Genomic DNA, 21,222 nt, shown 5'->3' with positions numbered 1-21,222 from the left:
TGGAGATGGTTATTTTTGGAGCTATGAGGCCTTTGGTTTTGCCAGCATGATCTTTTTCCTGAACGAGTTTGTTCTGTCCAACTAATACTTAATGGATTGACAGACATTTAACTTCCCTAGAATAAGAAGAATTGGGACAGAACCAAGATAGAAAGAAAAGAAAATGAGGAAACACCCCCTGGTTCCAAGGGCTGCTCTTTTAGTTCAGCCAAAAAAAATTCAGCTTCCAGCTGGCCACAGAAGCTTTGATTGGAGAATGAAATTTTGCTACTGCCCTGGTGAACCTGCAAATATGAAAGTCTGAACACAAACTTTCCCTTCCCAGCTGAGATGGCTCATAATGCAGCCATATGGATATATAAGGGGCTGAGGTTCAGATCTTTATTTAATCTATCAAAGAAGACTAATTTTGACAGTTATTGAATATGAGCCAAGGCTATGTTCAACCCATCAATTTCTGAAGACAAGTTAGACACATTAGTAGGCCTGCGACATAGAATCCTCCCTGGATTGGAGGAATACATCCAGTATTTGCTTGGAGTACCCAATTTCCCACAGATTCATCCTCTCAAGTTCTACAAGAACACCTAGAACTTGTCAATGGTCTTGACAACAAAATGATCTCCGAATCAGAAGGTCTCTGGTGAGGAGTAGTCATCTGAGAGCAGATGTTGCTGAAGAGGCATCATAATCACTGTTCAGAAACTGTTCCAATCTTTTAGCCACCGAGCTTTTGGAAGCAATTGTTCCATCTTGCAGGATTTGTTGGTTTTGTTTTGGTGGTTTTTGTTTACGAGTCAGATGAAATCTGAAGGTTTCTCTTGGCTGTGGGGCTCATTTGGGATGATCCCTCCAAAAAGGGACCCAGTGAAAAGCTTATGTGATTGCATAAATATCTCAAATCAAGTACACTGAAATTTCAGGATAAGTAAGAACTCCGTGAGGCTAAATGCCAGAACAGATCACAATAAGATGAGGCCATTAATAGGTCTGCAAAGCCCAGGATAGTTAGACGGGTTGGGAAAGATGAAGCTGCTTTGGCCACCAGTAGGAGACTGATTCTAGGAGGCTCATAAGTGTAGCTAGGGCTCCCTTCAGACAGAGTCCAGCCATGTGCCCCACTATCCCTACCTTTCTCCACCAGAGCCGGTGTTTGGTCAAAGCTCTTTCCACAGAGGCCTTCAGGTGATCAAGATCCAGTGGCCAAAGGCTCTGGTGGGGAGCCTGTGAAGACCACTGCTCCCACCAATGGGACATACCATCCAGAAAGGCTGAACCGGTCAGGAGCAGGGGAGCGCCAACACCCTGTGGCCAGAAGGAGCTAATCATCAATGGATCAGGCCCAACCAATTCCAGCAGTGAGGTGCATTGCTCTCTGAAACGCTGGAGGAAGAGTGTGTGTCATGGGGAGAGAAGAGGCCAAATTACCTACAAAAGCAAGTCTGAAGCTCCCCTAAATGCATGAGGTAGAGCAGCGGTTCTGAAACTTAATTGCATCGTGACTCCCTTCTGACAACAAAAATTACTACATGACCCCAGGAGGGGGGACCGAAGCCTGAGCCCACTCAAACCCCGCTGCCCCAGGCGGGAGGATGGGGGGAAAAGCTGAAGCCCAAGGGCTTCTGCCCTGGGTGGTGGGGCTTGGGTCCTGGGCAGTGGGGCTTGGGCTTCAGACTTGTCGGGGCGCAGGGCCAACACCAGCCTTGGCGACCCCATTTTAATGGGGTCGCCAAGGCTGGTGTTGGCCCTGCGCCCCGACAAGTCTGAAGCCCAAGCCAACCCTGGGGTCCTGACCCACAGTTTGAGAACCCCTGAGATAGAGTATAGAAAGATGCTTCTGCCAGATGGAGGCAGGACACTACAGACCACTCTGGCGCCAAAACTCTACCCAGTAGGCTGCCCTCATGAGTATCTGTTGATGTGGATAATTCAATAGTCCATCCCAGAGTGATGGATTGCCTGTATATGCGAATTATGTTATTGTTCAATAAGATGAAGAATTAGCTTGATGGAATCCTGTAGTTGGCCAAACCAGATAGTCAAGAGGACTGAACATGAATAACTGGATTTGGATTAGGCTGTTCACAAGTAAACATTTCATAACACAAAGATGTATAGTTTTACTTACAGGAGGGAAAACAACCAACCTGAAATAACTAGAAAATTGGCAGAGCTAACATACACACGGTGGATGTCTGTTTTGTGAATACTTGCTGATTTGTGCCCAAATTCAACCCTAGTCTAAGCCAGTGCAACAACTTTGGAGTGATAGTTTGTGCCCACTTACACCACGGCTCAATTTGTCATGTAGAGTAAAATTTTCAAACTTGGTTGCCTAAAGTTTGGCATTTAACTAAAAACTACCTTATTTTCAATGATGCTGAACAACTGTAGTGACCATTGACTTCAGTGGAAGTTGAGGAAGCTCAGTACATAAGTTTAGGGACCCCAGTTTGAAAATTGTAACCATAGTACTTATTTTGCATAGTCTTCTTCTTGGGGAAATAAACATTATTTCAAACACCATGGAAGTCTCCACATTTCTACAGCCATGAAACTGATATCACAAAGGTATAAAATAGAAATAATTTGAAAATTCAAGACAGAATAGCTTAGAGACAAACTTGATTTTATTTTTCACCTGCAGTCTACATTTTGTAAGGTTTTTCCAGAAGCTATGAACTAGGTAATAGGAAGTGTAACACCAACTGTTAGCAAAGAAAGCTCACCGGGAACGAGAACGACTTCTTGACTTCCGCCTTTCCTTAGACTTGGAACGTTTTTTGGGAGGACTTTTGGATCTACGCCTATCCTTCTGACTAGAGAGTGATCTATTGTGTGATCTACTCCTGCAGCAAACAACATCAGAGAATAAATACTACATTTAACCTTGAGACTTCAGAAAAGAAACAAACTGAAAAAAAATACATAAACCATCGAAATTAAATACATGGTATTTCATCTAATTATTATACCTAGTCCACAGTGAACTTTTTCACAGTTTTCCACATTTAAAATTTGATCAGACTGACCCACCTCTTTCAAAACAGTATACCATTTAAAAAACTCTGCTACTACAATGTCATAGCAAAGAATTAACACACAGAAATGTCAGGAAAAGCAGAATTATGAATCACACAGCAATTGGACATCTTTGAATATACTGTAAAATATTAATACATCATATTATCATCCCAACGAGAGTGTGAAGTTTAATACAAAATTAAATTTGCACTAACTGGTCGATATTGCTGGCATGCAATATAGAAACTACACCTGCTCAGTTAATATTCTTAAATATTCCTGTGGTAAAAATATGATTGTGCTATTTGAATTTTACTGTAAAGACAGTTTTATAATAAACAGAATTTAATTTTACAATATACTGCTGTTAAATCTATACCTTTGTATGTATACACAATTTAGCTTAGTTACAATGTTACAGGAACCAAGATTTTGGATCACCCTATTCCTGGGTGTTTAAATTATTAAATGTAACATTGTATTAATGTTTTCTCTTGCATTTCTTCAATCATTCAATGTGTGGACAGGCAATCTTAATTTTTGCATTTTCTACACCCAGAAAGAATCGACCTCCTACATAACACAGGCCACAAAATTTCATCCAGCAATTCCTGCATCAAAGTTCCTAACTTCTGGTTCACTTAGGGCATATATTATAGAAAAAATATCAAACCATTTTTCTAGCTCTTTTCCAAAGCCTTTCCAATTTCTCAATTTTTTTTTTTTTTTTTAAACAGAGTGATCAGAACATAGTTTTCCAGTACTGGACTCAGTCTGCATAAAACAGGAAAAAATGGGTTGCAGAAATAGAATAGGAAGAATGTTATTCAATATAAAGATCAGTAGAGAGAAGAGACAGCCAGGTTAGGTTGATTCTAGGAGAATTTCTATCCCCACCCATTTCACACTCCCATCCTTTTTAACACAACTGTATCATTTTGCATGAACAGTATCTATTAGGTAGAATTTTTTCTCCCTAGCATTTGTTCTTTTCTTTTTTAACTTCCTTAACTTTATTCTTCCCTTTCTACCACCATGATTCTTCTCTTTTGTCTTTTTCAATATGACTTTTCTATGTTGGGTAAATATTTATCTTCTTTTTCCTCTCCATTCTCGGTCTGTCTTTTCCTATGTTATTTTGTCTTCTTCCTTCCCTCCTCTTCTTCTATCATTCCTTTCTTCTCTTGTGTTCGACGTTCCCAACCTTTCTATACTTTCTCCACCTTCACCTTATTCTGGGACTACTGAACACTTCGAATCTCTGAGTGGGTTTTTTCCCCCTCCTTTTTCTTTTTTAAATCTGCACCCTTTCCTTTCCCTCCAAAGTTATCCCAGTATAAGATACAGGATAGGCAATATTCATTCTGGACCAGTAACAAATTCAAGGTCCTACATCTGGCACCATCAGGGCTAGAAAAAAAGTGCAGTATACACATACTGATGGACACCGCACTAATTTTTAGAGGATTGTAAAAAATTAAATTACATTTTCCCCTTCCTCCAAGTCCTGCTCAGTTAGCTCATGGTAATTAAAGTGATTTGGCTTTACAGGTTTAATCTATCTTGGCTTTCCAGCCTTAGTACTAACATACTTCTAAAAACTCTGTGAAACCTCTCAAGTGGTTTCTCTGTAAAAGATGGCAGATCCAAAACATACGATGGTGTGATATCAAGTTTTAATAGTCCTCATTTTGGATTATCTGCCCAACCTATCTGTGGCTTTGCACTTGGGTATAACATGGCCATCTCAAATCCATGCTAATAAATCCTTTCTACCATATCATCATATGCCAAATATTCTCCCTTAGTCTGTATATATGACATTGCAATATAGTGTATGCATTTATTAAATGTCAAATCATAGAAATAAATGCAAATAGATTTATTCCAATGTGCAGACACTCAAGTAGAAACATGCTTGACTTATTTCTGTATAAACATACTCAGTATGCACTCAGATTTCTGTAGAAAATGACATGCTGTGATATTCTCCACATTATTTTCAATAAATCATAACTTACTGATTTGAACCTTTTTTCTCCTCACTCTGGGAAAAAAGCACATCCCTCTCAAAAACTTTGTACTAGAGCTGGGCAGAGTTTGTTTTTGTCCCACAAGAATTTTAAAGATTTTGAAAGTTTCCTGTCCCAAATCAGGATGAAAAGTCAAAATCTTGAAAATGTTCGTAAACTAAAAATCTGGGAGGTTGGGGAGAAGAAGGATTGGATCAGACAAATTCATTTAATGAATTTTAAAATGATTTGTTTCAATTTCAAACTTTTGCTTTTCCTTTTTTTTTTTAACCTATAAATTAACTTCAATTTAAAAATTAAATGTTGTGTCAACCCAAAACATTTTGTTTAGAAAATGTCAAAATTTCAAGCCTTTCTTTCAAAAAATTTTCAAAACAAAAAATTCATCAACACCTTTCACATGAACAGTTTAGGATTTGACAAATCAGCATTATCTGACACAAAAGAAGTTTCATCAAAAAATTCCAGATCAGTTCTACTGAGTTTGATATTTTAGGGACCAATTTTAAGTTGCCTTGCCCCATCTAAACTTACCAAGGAAAGTGCAGGTTGACAGGAAGCACTCATGTTTATTACTGTCAAAATCCTGAGGAACAAAAAGATGCACAAAATGCCAGCACCACCTATGTTCTGCAACTCAAGACGCATACACAAAAGAAGGTATACCAGGGAAAAGGTTAGGGTTGTTCTGCCTAGAGCTGTGCTTCACATATTAATGTGGACTAGTCTGTCAACTAGATGCCAAACTAATTCCAGCTCAGTTAGAATAAGGCCTCTCTGATTGATGAATTTGAGATGAAAGTAACTCGGGGATGATAAGCCACCAAGAAACAGGGAATGGCTGAGGGAGGTTTATTCTGAAAATGCTGTTGACTCTCTGCCAGGATCAGAATGATCTTTAGTTCATTAAGTCCCCAAAACTGACTGCAAAATAAATTCATCGTACTACTATGCAAAGCACTGGATTCAGACATTTCTTTACCTGTATCTAATTTTGAAGCAAGCAAGTGAGAATTTGGCTCTTAAAGCACAGTCAGCTCTGAGTTATCCAAAGACAAAAGAATCTGAAAACTGTACTGTGTGACATGTAAAGCTTTCTTAAAGAGAAGAAGTTTTCTAGTTATGTGCTGACTGTCCCAAATAGGCATTCAGCAAATAATTGATTGTAAAAATATAATTCTTCAATCTTCTAACATCATAGAACACAACCTCTGGTTATACCTACTGGAACAAACTGCAAAACTAAAGCCAAGCCTTCAGTTATTGTGCAAATCACTTCTCTTTGGTAGTATATGGATGTGGTGAGTCCTTATGGGTCACCTACATTGCCCATCATGGAGTTTTGGTAGTTGCCACATCACAGGACAATGCATTCAGGGGCATAACACAACTGCTGATGCAATACTGAAGAAACTTAACTTAAAAAAAAAAAAAGTTACTTTACATTCACTTCTATGCTAAATTTCTCTCACTCTTTTGCTATCTGAGGTAGTGGGTACATAACTTAGAAATATCCCCATAGCCATTTGGATAATCAAAAGTTTCAGACAACAGGAATTCTGATTTTAGGAGACATTTCCAAAACTGAGATAACAGGAGTTTACCCTTGTCTCATTTGTGGGTAAAAAAGTTTGCAGGTAACTTTTTAAGAGTATACAGACAACTTTACTTCCATATTTAGATGACTTGGAATTTACAACCTAACCAAACTTTAAACATTAAAAATCAAAACAAATTCTCAGACCAAAATAGTGGGGGTTAAAATTTAGCCAGAATTGGTGGGGGGTTTGTGTGTCACATGCATTTTCAGACTGAGTCCGTTGAATAATATTTATAATTTTGGGATACTAGGAGTATCATACCAGCAAAAGCTACCACACCATCAAACAATCCAGGCCATCAATAGGGGGAAAAAAATCTGACTACACTGTCCACCAGCAAAGCACAATTAATTGTATCACATTCTGAAATCGAGACCTTTCAAGATTTAACAAAAATCAAGCTACTCAAATGTGAGCATTTTATCTTCATCTGCTCTAACTGAAATCAGTCCTGTATCTTTTGAACACTATCCCAAAATAGCTTTTCCATGATGGCTGTCTGGTTTTGGGGAATGAAAATCTGCCCAAACGCATAAAGTTCTTATTTTGGTCCAGTCAACAGTATCAGGTACTTCAATAAATCTCTCCCAGCAATTCTTGGCTCAGAATTCAAAGACAATCTCAAAAGCTACTGCCATCAAGAAACACAGTGTAATCTCTTACTGCAAAATGGAAAGCATTCTCACCTGCGTTTTGAGCGTGATCTTTTCCTTCTAGATCGGGATTTTGAACTAGATCTGGACTCTGAACGAGAATGGGAACGAGATCGACCGCCTTTTCTTTCACTGCTCTTTCCAGACTCTGAGAGGAAAAAACCACTTTGCAGTGTAAGCTCAGAACATTTAAAGATCCCAGTTAACAATCTGGCACAAGTGGAATGTACCACATATAGTGCAATGGGCCTACTCTCTGCACATCTTCCTTCTTTGCAAAAATCCTTCAGAAACATCCAAGAAAGTCATTGCATATACTCGTTGAGTGCAGCCATCCTGCAGCAGTACACATAAACCAGATAATTATAAACAGCTAGCTGAGTAAGGAATGGGATTTATGTTGCTGCCACAATGCACAAGATTACAACATGTTCTCTTCTTGGCTTATTCAATTATATAAATTACCTTTTCTGAAAAAAAAAATTAACTTCTGAGAATAGACAAAATTCAGAGTAGCAATTTTGAAAACGTGCACAAAAATTTAAATGACACTCAGCACTTAAAGTACTTTATATTTTCAAAGCACTGTATAAATATTAACTACTTAATCCTCACAACCCTCTGGAGAAGTATGTAAAGGTCTGGTCCAAAAACCCTGTAGTAAATGGAAAGTTTCCCACTGACTTTGATGGGCAGTGAATCAGGTCCCATCTGATGATACTATGAGTAGTATTAAAGTATTAAAGAAATAACCAGGAAATTTTAGAGTGTTGTGTCTTCCAGTTTTGTCCAGGGCAGATAATTATGCAGTGTCTAGGTTTGTTAATGATAATGAAACATCTCAAAGGTCTATGAAAAATCTTCATTGTTATCTTAATTAAAAGTTTTTTTAAAAAGATAAACAAATTCCTATTCTTTAATGACAAGCGGAGGACAACAAAGAATTGATAGAGTGAAAAATGTAATGTCTGTAAAGCACTTTGAACATAAAACAGCACTAGCATTAAGCATTATTAGGTGGTATAATAGTACTGACTTTACAATTTTAAGCTATTGACAGCATTCATTGAACAAATCTTTGAAAATAAAATATGTCAAAACAAATTTGAAAAGAAACCTGGATTCCACCGGCTTGTCAAATAAGAAAACAATTTTGATTATTCAACTTTTACCAAAGACAAATACTGCTCATCTTGAGGGAGTCCTTTTCTCTGTCTGAAAATGCTCTATAAATGCATATCAAGATACACAGATTGAGATATACTGGTTTCATCCTAACTAGCGAACATAATGGATTTACCTGGCTCAATAGCTGCCGATATGAAAGACTGGGCTTCCCTTACTCTCTTCATCACTTCTTCCAACTCCTTGGCAGCAGCTTGTGGAGTCATTTCAGGAGGTTTCACTATTGCATTATTGGAGTGATTTATTCTAAAGTAAGGAACAAACCTAGCTTTAAAATTATGCTTGTGCACACTTTTTTTTAAAAAACTTGATTTAGAATTAAAAAAAACCAACAAGATAAATATACACTGAAGCCTATCCATAATTAGCTTGTTTATAGATTTTTTTCCTTATAATCACCAATACAATCTAAGTATTTACACATAATACCTGGTTTTTATTGCCTAAAACCTTTTTACCTTGAATAAATGCATTAATATACATGGTGATGCCCATATTTATGTGGCATACAAGCATGTTTTCAAACAATAGAAGAATAAGAAATTTAATCTTTTTTAAATTAAAGGTGAAATTTATATCCTGAAACCTATTTACCACATAAGCCCCATATTTAGGGCTTAAGTAGAGCCTAGTGTGAGTCATCTACACGGTGATAGATTTCACCCTCAGAGATTAAATATTAGTATAGGCTGCTCTGTTCTACACTATACCTTTATCCAGGGGAAGTAACTTTCACTCTTGAAAATGTAAAACAGGTATCAAAGGCTACAGAAAGCAGCACCCTGCTAATACAGGCCTTGCAAACTGCTTTGTATGGCATACCTCCACAGATGAGAGCCATAATTACAGACATATTTATAAATATACTGAGAAATCTTTCATTCAGAATTCATCTGGATATTTTGTGTTTAATTTCTTACTTCAGTGGCCTGTCTCCAAACATAACTCCATTAAAGGCAAGAGCACGAGGTACAGAATTTTGGTCTGCAAATTCCACGAAAGCAAACCGTGTTGGTTGTGTCTCATCACCTGCCATTCGCACAAACTTCACTTCTCCAACTTGTTTAAAAAATTCAAGCAGCTGATCTGCTGTTGTAGTCTAGAAAAAAAATCAAAAAGCTCAGGTGAAGTAAAATATGTAATGAAAAACACTTATCCAACATACCAGGTAACCTAAGAACTTCAGAGATTAGGAAAAAAAGATTTCATTAGTCAAAGGCAACGTGGACCAAAACTTTTATATTTCTTTCCTTCCCCATAAAAGTTATTTGGAAACTAGCCAATTTAGAAAAGGAAGGATCACATTTTTTTCTCCACACATCTAAAAAGTCTGCTTCTATTTAAAATGGTGCCACTAATACAAAAGATATTTTGAAAGGGTGATGTTTGGAAACTATACATTATTTAAAAAAAAAAGAAAGACATTTCTGGATGAACCATTTTAAGAGAGGTATGTTAATCCAACAAATTTAAATAATCAAGGAAAGGAGAGGTGAAAATGCTTATCCTTCTCTCCCCTCCAACTGCCTGTAGAAATGAAGGAAAGGATCATCGCAAGCCCTGAACTCATCAGACCTGTCAATAATAAACGTATTTCCATATGGATCTGCTTTTTTTAGGGTAGTATATTTGAAATCATCAATTAAAAAGGAATTTCTTTATATTTCAAATTGAATAATTTCATTTGTGTTACATATACTGATTGAAAGTGCATCAAAATAATATTTTTTAACATGTTGTTTCTATCTATTCACCCATCCAGGGTTTTAGAATGGCACTCATCTCAGTAGTAACTTTCTACTTAGGTATATAGTTAGGCGAACAAAACAAAAGCCACATTTACTCTTGACTGAGTGGCATTTTCATATTTAAATAACCCTCTGGTAAATAATTGATCATTTAAGGAAGAGAACTTTGTTTCCCTGTTATGGATACAGAGGACTCTTCATACTAAATTATACAACTAATCCACCAAGTCCAGCCTCCTGTGATGGCCAATTATTCATACCTGAGAAAAAGGTAAATTCCTTCCCCACAATGCACCTATCCTACAGAGCAATGCTGTACATGGATGGGGGGGTGACACAAATTCCTTCATAATCCCTGAAGTAATCAGTTTATTATACTCTGATGCAGATCATCATTATTTCAGCGTACATAGTGATAAAACCATCAAAATCTGTAGTATTTGTTTCTTTGAAGTAGTGAACTCTACAGGCTGTCTTCCCCCCTTTCCCAAGAAGCATTCACAACACAACTAATAACCACAAGAGCATCTTTTTTTTTTTTATTTGTTTGAATTATCTTCTATTTTTACCATGTGGAACAAACTCATTATGCACATATGGGTCTTTTCAAAACTGTTTAAGATCATAAATCACAATGACATGGGCTAAACCAGAGCTGGGCAAACTTTTTGGCAAGAGGACCATATCTGGGTATGGAAATTGTATGGCGGGCCATGAATGCTCACAAAATTGGGGGCTGGGGTGCGGGAGGAGGTGAGGGGTCCGGGGTGGGGCCAGAAATGAGGAGTTCAGGGTGCAGGAGGGTACTCCGGCTAGGACTGAGGGGTTCGGAGGGCTGGGGAAGGGGGTTGGGGAGCGTGAGCATGTCAGGGGTGCAGGCTCCAGGCGGCGCTTACCTCAAGCAGCTCCCAGAAGCAGTAGCATGTCCCCCCTCTGGCTCGTACGTGGAGGCACGTCCAGGTGGCTCTGCGTGCTGCCCTGTCCGCAGGTGCCTCCCCTGTAGCTCCCATTAGCCATGGTTCCCAGCCAATGGGAGCTGTGGGGACAGTGCTTGGGGCGGCGGCAGCATGCAGAGCCCCCTGGCTGCCCCTACGCATAGGAGCTGGAGAGGGGACATGCCGCTGCTTCTGGGAGCCACATGGAGTGGGGCAAGCCCCTGACCCCACTCCCCGGCTGGAGTGCCGGAGTGGGGCAAGTGCCAGGCCCTGCTTCCCGGCGGGACCTTGAGGACCAGATTAAAACGTCTGGAGGGCTGGATGCAGCCCCTGGGCCATAGTTTGCCCACCCCGGGCTAAAAACTACATCTTCCTTTAACATTTCAAATTCGACAAAAAGGACGGTACCTGAGAATTCAGATTTCCAACGTAGACTGTTCTCCTAATTTCATCAATTTTGGAAGGATCCACATTTCCCATAATTGGTGGTTGTGGTATTTCTCCAAGTGCTGTAATGTTAGGGTCCAATGCTGCTGCTGGTATAGCTCCCAACGTGCCAAGTGAAACACTAAGCTAAAAAAAACAAACAAACAAACAAAAAAAACCATGATTTATAAACAATGGGAGACTGTGTGTCCCAGCAAGGCTTTTATCCCAAGTACATCCAAGTAAAAAACAAAATACAAATTCAGTACAAACAGACAATATTTTTTACAGTTAAACCCTCACCTTGCAAAAATTCTATCCCCCAAATCTAGCCTCTCATATATTAAATGTTCCAAAATATGGCCAGTAACCGTCTTGCTTAAGCTTTTTGGCCAGTGATGCTATAGCATAATCAAACAGAAAGGTAATGGCAGAATTCCCCTGCAGAACATAAAACATGAACATTTATGCCCATGATATTAATAAACGTAGAATTGGCATCTAGGGAAAAGGCAACTTTCTACTTTGTGTCTACTGCACCTTCCTAGCACGAGACAATAAACAAGAATTCCATAGCTATGCTGCCAAGAATGACATAATTCCCTCCCAAGTCTTCATAGAATCATAGAATATCAGGGTTGAAAGGGACCTCAGGAGGTCATCTAGTCCAACCCCCTGCTCAAAGCAGGACCAATCCCCAATCAAATCATCCCAGCCAGGGCTTTGTCAAGCCTGACCTTAAAAACTTCTAAGGAAGGAGATTCTACCACCTCCCTAGGTAATGCATTCCAGTGTTTCACCACCCTCCTAGTGAAAAAGTTTTTCCTAATATCCAACCTAAACCTCCCCCACTGCAACTTGAGACCATTACTCCTTGTCCTGTCCTCTTCTACCACTGAGAATAGTCTAGAACCATCCTCTCTGGAACCACCTCTCAGGTAGTTGAAAGCAGCTATCAAATCCCCCCTCATTCTTCTCTTCCGTAGACTAAACATTCCCAGTTCCCTCAGCCTCTCCTCATAAGTCATGTGTTCCAGACCCCTAATCATTTTTGTTGCCCTTCGCTGGACTCTCTCCAATTTATCCACATCCTTCTTGTAGTGTGGGGCCCAAAACTGGACACAGTACTCCAGATGAGGCCTCACCAATGTCGAATAGAGGGGAACGATCACGTCCCTCGATCTGCTCGCTATGCCCCTACTTATACATCCCAAAATGCCATTGGCCTTCTTGGCAACAAGGGCACACTGCTGACTCATATCCAGCTTCTCGTCCACTGTAACCCCTAGGTCCTTTTCCGCAGAACTGCTGCCTAGCCATTTGGTCCCTAGTCTGTAGCGGTGCATGGGATTCTTCCATCCTAAGTGCAGGACCCTGCACTTGTCCTTGTTGAACCTCATCAGATTTCTTTTGCCCCAATCCTCCAATTTGTCTAGGTCCCTCTGTATCCTATCCCTCCCCTCCAGCGTCTTATAGAGAAAGAGACCAGTCTACATTTTCTTTTGTGAAACACGTGATTAGATTTGAGTCTTTTTCCCAGATTAATATAAAAACTGACAAATTGGGGGAGGAAAGACTAATATTGCTTAACGAAGGAGTTTCTTATGATTAATGCTGTGGCTGCAATGTTTACAGGCACTATGGAGAGCCCAATAGGAGTAACTGGACACTCCATTCTCCTTCATTTTAAAGGAAAATGAGCATCCAAATACCCTGCGTGGCTTTGAAATCTCAGCCTAAAGCTTTTCTAACTTGGACCCACTGCTAATGTGAAAGCTCAGAGGGGGACCTAAACTGGCTGAGGTCTAAATATTTCTTATTCAGTCCTGGTCCAGAACTACAGAAGTAGCATTAGTCTTGAGGATCAGTCATAGATCTTGTGCAACACCAGAGAGACGAGAGTAAAGTGATCAGGAACAGTCAGCATGGATTCACCAAGGGAAGGTCATGCCTGACTAATCTAATCGCCTTCTATGATGAGATTACTGATTCTGTGGATGAAGGGAAAGCAGTGGATGTATTGTTTCTTGACTTTAGCAAAGCTTTTGACACTGTCTCCCACAGTATTCTTGTCAGCAAGTTAAAGAAGTATGGGCTGGATGAATGTACTATAAGGTGGGTAGAAAGTTGGCTAGATTGTCGGGCTCAACGGGTAGTGATCAATGGCTCCATGTTTAGTTGGCAGCCGGTGTCAAGTGGAGTGCCCCAGGGGTCGGTCCTGGGGCCGGTTTTGTTCAATATCTTCATAAATGATCTGGAGGATGGTGTGGATTGCACTCTTAGCAAATTTGCGGATGATACTAAACTGGGAGGAGTGGTAGATACGTTGGAGGGCAGAGATAGGATACAGAGGGACCTGGACAAATTGGAGGATTGGGCCAAAAGAAACCTGATGACGCTCAATAAGGATAAATGCAGGGTCCTGCACTTAGGACGGAAGAACCCAATGCACCGCTACAGACTAGGGACCGAATGGCTAGGCAGCAGTTCTGCGGAAAAGGACCTAGGGGTGACAGTGGACGAGAAGCTGGATATGAGTCAGCAGTGTGCCCTTGTTGCCAAGAAGGCCAATGGCATTTTGGGATGTATAAGTAGGGGCATAGCGAGCAGATCGAGGGACGTGATCGTTCCCCTCTATTCGACATTGGTGAGGCCTCATCTGGAGTACTGTGTCCAGTTTTGGGCCCCACACTACAAGAAGGATGTGGATAAATTGGAGAGAGTCCAGCGAAGGGCAACAAAAATGATTAGGGGTCTGGAACACATGATTTATGAAGAGAGGCTGAGGGAACTGGGATTGTTTAGTCTGCAGGAAGAGAAGAATGAGGGGGGATTTGATAGCTGCTTTCAACTACCTGAGAGGTGGTTCCAGAGAGGATGGTTCTAGACTATTCTCAGTGGTAGAAGAGGACAGGACAAGGAGTAATGGTCTCAAGTTGCAGTGGGGGAGGTTTAGGTTGGATATTAGGAAAAACTTTTTCACTAGGAGGGTGGTGAAGCACTGGAATGCGTTACCTAGGGAGGTGGTAGAATCTCCTTCCTTAGAAGTTTTTAAGGTCAGGCTTGACAAAGCCCTGGCTGGGATGATTTAATTGGGGATTGGTCCTGCTTTGAGCAGGGGGTTGGACTAGATGACCTCCTGAGGTCCCTTTCAACCCTGATATTCTATGATTCTATGATTCTATGAGAGGTAAATGAACACCATGTACCACCGGAAAAATAGAATTCCATAGCAAGTATATGGCAGTTGTTTCTATCCCTGGTAGATTGAGAGAGATTAGGTTTTAAAAATCCAACAATTCAAATAACTATCACACTTTCCCTTACGTACATACACACAATTGAATTCCAAAGTGATTTTAACAAGTATCTTGACAATTGCTAGATTTTCATATTCCTTATGCTGGTGGAAAATCTGGAATTCTAGCATTCGAACAGCATAATGTAGTAATTCTGTGGACTGTAAAGGACTAACTGGTAGGCAACAGAGACGTGGTAAGTAACATGGTACCACTTCCTCCTTGTTTCCAATTGCTTCTACATGGGTCCAGGTGTCTAAAAACAAAGATGTGCCAGCCTAGCTACATCCACAGGGGCTACTGCAATATAAGAAAAAAGAGGAGGAGGAAAGTAAAGAGTAATAGCTCTCAGGGAATGGAACTGCCATGCACTAGCATGAGAGGTGCAGGGAGCCCTTCACCACGTGAAAAATGTTCAGGGAACAAAGGAAACAGGCAGGTGGGGAAGAGGACCACCAGACAGCGTACCTCTGGAAACGGAGGACCAGCCTGCAGGGGAGCAGAGAAATGAACCAAAAGGCCAAACAGCATATGCCCATAACAAAGACAAACAGGCAGCAACAAAGCACATGTAGGGAGATCAGGCAAAAGAGAAACACATGTAACTGACTGGGGGAAAGAGTGGGAAACAGGACAGATGACAGAAAGAAATAAAACAAAGAGCAGGAGATAATTACTTATTTTTTCCAAAACAGACAAAACACTAATTGCTTTTAAAAACAATTAAAGTACCTGAGACTTTTCTAATACTAGCATTCCATGTAAGCATGCTGCACAATTATATATAGGATTATAAATGGAGAAATGGGAGGAGTTGCTCCATCAGACACACTCTCCATTAAGATGTAATGTAAACACAAGTAGTTAAGATCTGCTCCTTTTTCAAAATGCAGGGATGAGGTATTTTCTAAGATCATGTATAAATCACTATTTTCCTAATTCCAGAATGGAAATCATGAGTTTTAGTGTAAATTTAATGATTCTCCAGTTTTATGTCACTGGCACCAAATTTCACCCTTTCCTCTTGTGCCAAAACATATTCACTGGCAAACAGCAGCTCACTTTGGCTTTGTATTCACTCCTTTTACCTTCTGGAGAATCCATAAGGAATACAGAACTACAATTTTTCTAAACAAACATCAAATATTGTCAAATGCTTTACACAAGCCCAACTGTCAGTCCTTTATCTGGCATATAAAAGGTCAATATTTTCTGGTGGTACTATATGTATTATGATCTAATCTGAACTTGCAATGGAAAAATAAATACACTTTAGGGGACTGGAAACCCTTTTCATTTTAGTCTGTAAACTACCAGAGATAAAAATGCTCAGAATAATGGTCTTCTCTCGTACATGAGTCTGAAAGTACCTTAGTGCTATTTACAGCAAATCTAGTTTCCCAAACATACACTGACAGTATTAAAAACAAATCTTTAAAACTGAAACAACACAACAACCACATGGGTGTTGATGAGAAAAGTTCTTAAAATATATTAAAACATCCACATTTACATCCATCCACTTACAGGGGAATTAAAGTGGATCCAAACCTATTAATTAATATGCCAGATGGCTCTAAGGCAGGGGTAGCCAAATCCGGACCGCCAGATGCTTTTGAACACATTTCATAATCTTTTTATTTACTTATTATCATTATTGTTATTATTTTTCTCTGGAGTCTGGACCTTGACTATACCTTGACCAAGAAGTTTAGACCCTGACAAAAAATAATTGACTACCCCTGCTCTAAGGGCCTGATCCTGCAAAGTGCTGATCACCCTCAACTCCAACTGGTTCTGGAGGGAAGCCAAGAGCCCCTGCATCAGAAGAGGGCACTCATCACACTACAAAATTGTGACCTAGTGCAACACATTACATCCTTGTCACCAGGAACTCACTACACACTGGAGAAGGCTATTTCCCAGTGACAGAAACATTAGAGGTCTTTGAAAAGAGTCGCAATCCACCACGAAATGCTGAACCTCATTTTTTTACCTTATGTCCCTTATTAGCATGCAAGAGAACGACTGAAACAAAGATTTCACAGATGGTTGTCTCCTTGGCCTTTATAAGCATTCGTAAGCTGGGGGGGTGGGGGGGGAAATAAATCTCTGATGAGAAATATTTGCCTTGCTTAGACTGAATGACAAGGGAAGATAATAAAGTTGGAATATGCAAAGCCTGAAGCAAGGGGTTAGAAGTTTCCTGGTTTTGATAGGTGTGTTTACTTTCCTAATCTGCATGTTTTCTAAACAAACTACCATATATACTCGTTCATAAGCCGAATTTTTTTTTAGTAAAAAAGGGAAGCATCAGAGAAGGGGGTCGGCTTATGAACGGGTATAGAGCGGGAGAGGTGGGCAGGGAGAGGCAGCAGAGCCAGAAGGAAAGAGGCGGGGCCAGAGTCTCTCCGCTTCTGGCCACGTTGCTCTCCCCCCAGCCTCTGAGGCAGCTACTGCTCTGGGGCTGGCAGGCTGTGGCCACGCCACCCAGCCCCCCCCGCCGGAGCAGGCTGTGGCCAGGCCAGAGACATCCTCCCCTGACCCATCCCAGCGAAGGTGGAAGAGATGGGATGGGGAGAGTGTGGGGGTCCTGGGCTAGGGTCATGTGTGGGATGGTCACAGGGGTTACTCCCCTGACCTCCAGCTTCTCCCATGACCTCCCCCCCCCAAATTTCCCCACCAGTTGCTGTCCCGGCCCGTTAGGGTAAGCAGCTGGCGGGCCGGGACAGTTTATTTACTCAGGTTGACCTCCGTGCCTGTGGACACTCAAGGTAAACAAACCGTCTCTGCCTGCTAGCAGCTTATCCTGATAGCCCCAGGAGCCAAAGTTTGCCGACCCCTGAATTATAGGGGGTCATGAACGCGTCATAAAAAATTTCCATTTTTACTTTTCCATCTTTGGGGTGGGGGGTGGGGGGGCAGCTTATAAATGAACCAGCTTATGATCGAGTATATACGGTACATCCATCCACTCAAAGGAAAGGTTAGCTAAGCTTTTAATTGAATGAGAGAAGTGGAAAAGGCATACAACAGGTTATGCAAGCCAATATCCTCTGGACAAAATTTCTTTACCATTTATCTTCAACTATATTTTTGTAAGGAAAATAATTTACAATTTAAATTTAGTCAGTCATTTTCTGCAGCATCAAAGTGGAATAATGCCTTCAATTTCCAAAATATGGAAGTGATCTCTCACATGACAGATGCCATAACATTATGTGGTTAGTAAAATCAGTTGACTAGTTGAGTCCAAATCTAAGCATTGTCTTCTCCACAAAGAACAAAGCAAGTTCCTTGCTACTGAAGAAGTATGTATAACAAATGTCATAACTCCTAAACAGTCTAAACAGTAGGTCTATTCTATCATTCTAAGTGCTATAAAAATTAGTACCTGTATTTATTTTAGTACTGCTCAATGTGTCTTTTAAATTCTTCCTGAATTACTTTAATAACAGAAAATTCTGAGAGTAGAATTGGGCAGAGATTCTAAAAAATTATTAAAAATGCTAAAAGTTCAATAGGTTCTCTTGGCTAAATTCCAAGAGCACAGATAAACTGAATAGTTAACTTCTGGAAGATGACTTATAATAAACAGGGGTAATTTGTGCTAGGTGATTAGATTAAGCTGGTTCAAAATCCAAACAGTGGATTATTTATGGCTGGAGCAGGGGCATTTATGGGCACAAGGGGTTGAAGTATTAGTAACAACATTTTTGACTAATAAATTTCCCTGGGATGTCCACGAGGATGGGTACTGTTTACAGGAAATTACAAAAGGATTCAACTATTAATAATTTTGCAGGAATTTTGTCTTTTCTTTTTAAAAGGAACATTTTAAAAACACTACAGTGTCCCTTATACAACTACTAGGGTGAGCCGGTGTCAGACTGTGCATATTAGTTTGCAGAAGGTCAGTATGAATCTATGATGCGTGTCTAACTAGTGGCTTGATGACTACTGCTTCTTTATGAATATTCACATGGTCTACAAGGACTAATAAGGCAGAAATCACCATATTCTAAAAAGGAATAATGCTTACCAGAAGGAAGAAAAGGGTCCTTTCCAGTGTTTCTGAAACTATTGCCTGAGCCCTTAGCCAAGCCTGCTTTTCTTATGCCATTTTGTGTATGAGGAAGAGACCTTAGAATGTTCATTTCTTCTAGAGGTTTGACCAATATCAAACCAAGAAGTTGAAGGTGTTGGTAATGATGCCAGTAACAGGGTTTGCTGAGGAGCCATTCAAGGGAACACTGTTGTTGCCAGTGTCTGTAGTGGTGCTGTCAAATGCACAATGCAGAAATCTAGGATGGTACCAACAACCGTTCTGGTGAATGCGGAGCTGCAGCAAGGTCAGTAGCTCAAGGCCCCATTTCCTCAAACAACGTGGGGCTGATGACAGGGGAACAGAGGGAAGACCCATTAAGCCCAGTTTTGTTGAAGGAAGGTCTGCTTATTCTGCCGTTCCTGGTGGAGAGGGAAGGGGGATGGTAGCCTGTTGCTGCCAGAAAGGGTTAGCAGAAACAGAAGGGAAGTTCAATATGCAATAAGTAGAAGCTAGAGAATATAAAAGCCTCCATTCTTTTTGCAGTGATAGCATTTTGAGGCCAACATGCAACAGCCCCAGCCACTGGAGGGAGTGTGCTTGAGTATCCTAATGTGGCATTCTAGCCTTCCAAAGGATTGAATGTGTTTAACTCTAGTATTTTAAACCTTATTATTATTATTTGGGGAAGGGGAGCGGTTGGTAGTATGTGCATTGGGTCAGATTTTGCCCCTATTTATATACATCCAACTAAGATGGACGTAATCAAAGAGAATCTAGCCCAGTACTTTGCAGAATAGGAATTTGGAAATAAAGAAAAACAGTGAATGTGCTGGCCATACTCTAGCCTGACCTCTTGAGAAAAATCAAGACAGTGGGATTAAGTGTCTTCACTGACTTATTAGGCAGGGTGTGATGTCATGGGACTGGGCTATTCCTTTTCTCTCAACCCAGAAGGGGAGAATTCTTGGTTGGGCTGAAGGAGGGAGCTAGAAGAAACAGAACAGTTTATTAACTCCAAGTCAAAGAGATTAAATTTTACTTACTGTAGTCAGAGGAGTTGGTGTGGGTATAGGAAGCAACCCTGCACCAGGCATCAGGCTTGTCATAGTAGGAGCAGGAGCCAATAAAGAGAGGGCTTTGGCTTCATCTGGGATTTTACCTGGAGAAGCAAATGGAAGTGTTAGAGAGAGTTTGAACAACAAACCAATGTTATTCTTTTTATGATTTTACAATTTACCCTTGCACTTAAAAAAAATAGTAAAGAAAAATGAATCTACCAGATCCTTACAAAAAACAAATAAGAACTTAAGTTTTTCCTTTTACCCTGCTCTACTAGGAAAAACAAAAGTGAGCAAAACTTCAAAGACTAGCAATCTCATTAATGGATTATTTTAAAAACTGAATAATGTAGACAATTATTTAACACTTTGAGCTATGGGTCACCTGTACTGGAAACTTAATGTTCATGAACCAAACGATATCAAGCATGGACGCTTTCCCAGGGCGGTGTTTTCGCGGTGATCGAAAGTTGTGTTACACATGACAACCGTTCGTGTAGGCTGCATCACTAATAGCACACAGAACATCAGATACAGAAAAGAAGAACATTTTTTAAAGTTTAATCCCCAGAAATGGCAAATAACCAAATTAGTTAAAAAAAAAAAATGTGCTAATTGAAATCTGTCCCTTTTCTTTTACGGCTGCTACCTGCTTTTGATAATAAAATAAAATAAAATAAAAAATAAAATAAATAAATAAATAAAATACAAAAATTACCAATGACCCCATACAAACTCTGTACTGCAGGTAGAGTCAACAGGGCGAAAAAAAAAAAAAAAAGGACCTACACTGTTTCTCTTTCTAGGTTGTCTCAATGTAACTGGGACGACAAGAGACTTAAGTCTCTTGTCGTCTAATTGTAAATATACTGAGATAGTTGCTCAATTATGTTTCCCTTCTAAATGCACTACACTTTCATAAAAAATATATATTCCAACTGTGACTAACAAACTCCCCCTGTTGTCATGCCAACAGTTTATTAAAATAATTTCTCATCTGAATAAAATGAATGATGGTTATATGTATAGTTATAACAAAAATGCTGGACTAAGAAATCTTCAGAGCATTAAATTCTGTACTATTTAAACGATTTACTAAATGCAAATACTGATTTCCAATTTAAGGGAATTAAATCACCACAAAATAGAAACAGTGAACTGAAAAACTGCCAGAGAATTCCTAATCACACGAAATAATTAAGGACTTCCTAA

At 39.9% G+C, this 21,222-nt stretch overlaps 1 protein-coding gene across 2 annotated transcripts in view; it reads right to left on the bottom strand.

Moving 5' to 3' along the window:
- The window catches only part of SREK1 (splicing regulatory glutamic acid and lysine rich protein 1), a 58,013-nt gene that overhangs the window by 13,274 nt on the left and 23,517 nt on the right, over positions 1-21,222 (bottom strand). For both annotated transcript variants that reach the window (XM_074952643.1, XM_074952644.1), the window contains exons 3-8: positions 19,996-20,111; positions 11,588-11,752; positions 9,417-9,595; positions 8,612-8,742; positions 7,345-7,459; positions 2,730-2,849 (exon numbers count right to left, since the gene is read on the bottom strand). In XM_074952643.1, coding sequence (XP_074808744.1) covers positions 2,730-2,849; positions 7,345-7,459; positions 8,612-8,742; positions 9,417-9,595; positions 11,588-11,752; positions 19,996-20,111 — 826 coding nt within the window. The remainder of the gene's footprint in view (positions 1-2,729; positions 2,850-7,344; positions 7,460-8,611; positions 8,743-9,416; positions 9,596-11,587; positions 11,753-19,995; positions 20,112-21,222) is intronic.

This window comes from Natator depressus, chromosome 5 (genome assembly GCF_965152275.1).
Source record: "Natator depressus isolate rNatDep1 chromosome 5, rNatDep2.hap1, whole genome shotgun sequence".
Lineage (NCBI taxonomy): Eukaryota > Metazoa > Chordata > Testudines > Cheloniidae > Natator > Natator depressus.
Note: the sequence above shows the minus strand (reverse complement) of the source record. Positions and strands in the feature narration are given on the sequence as shown.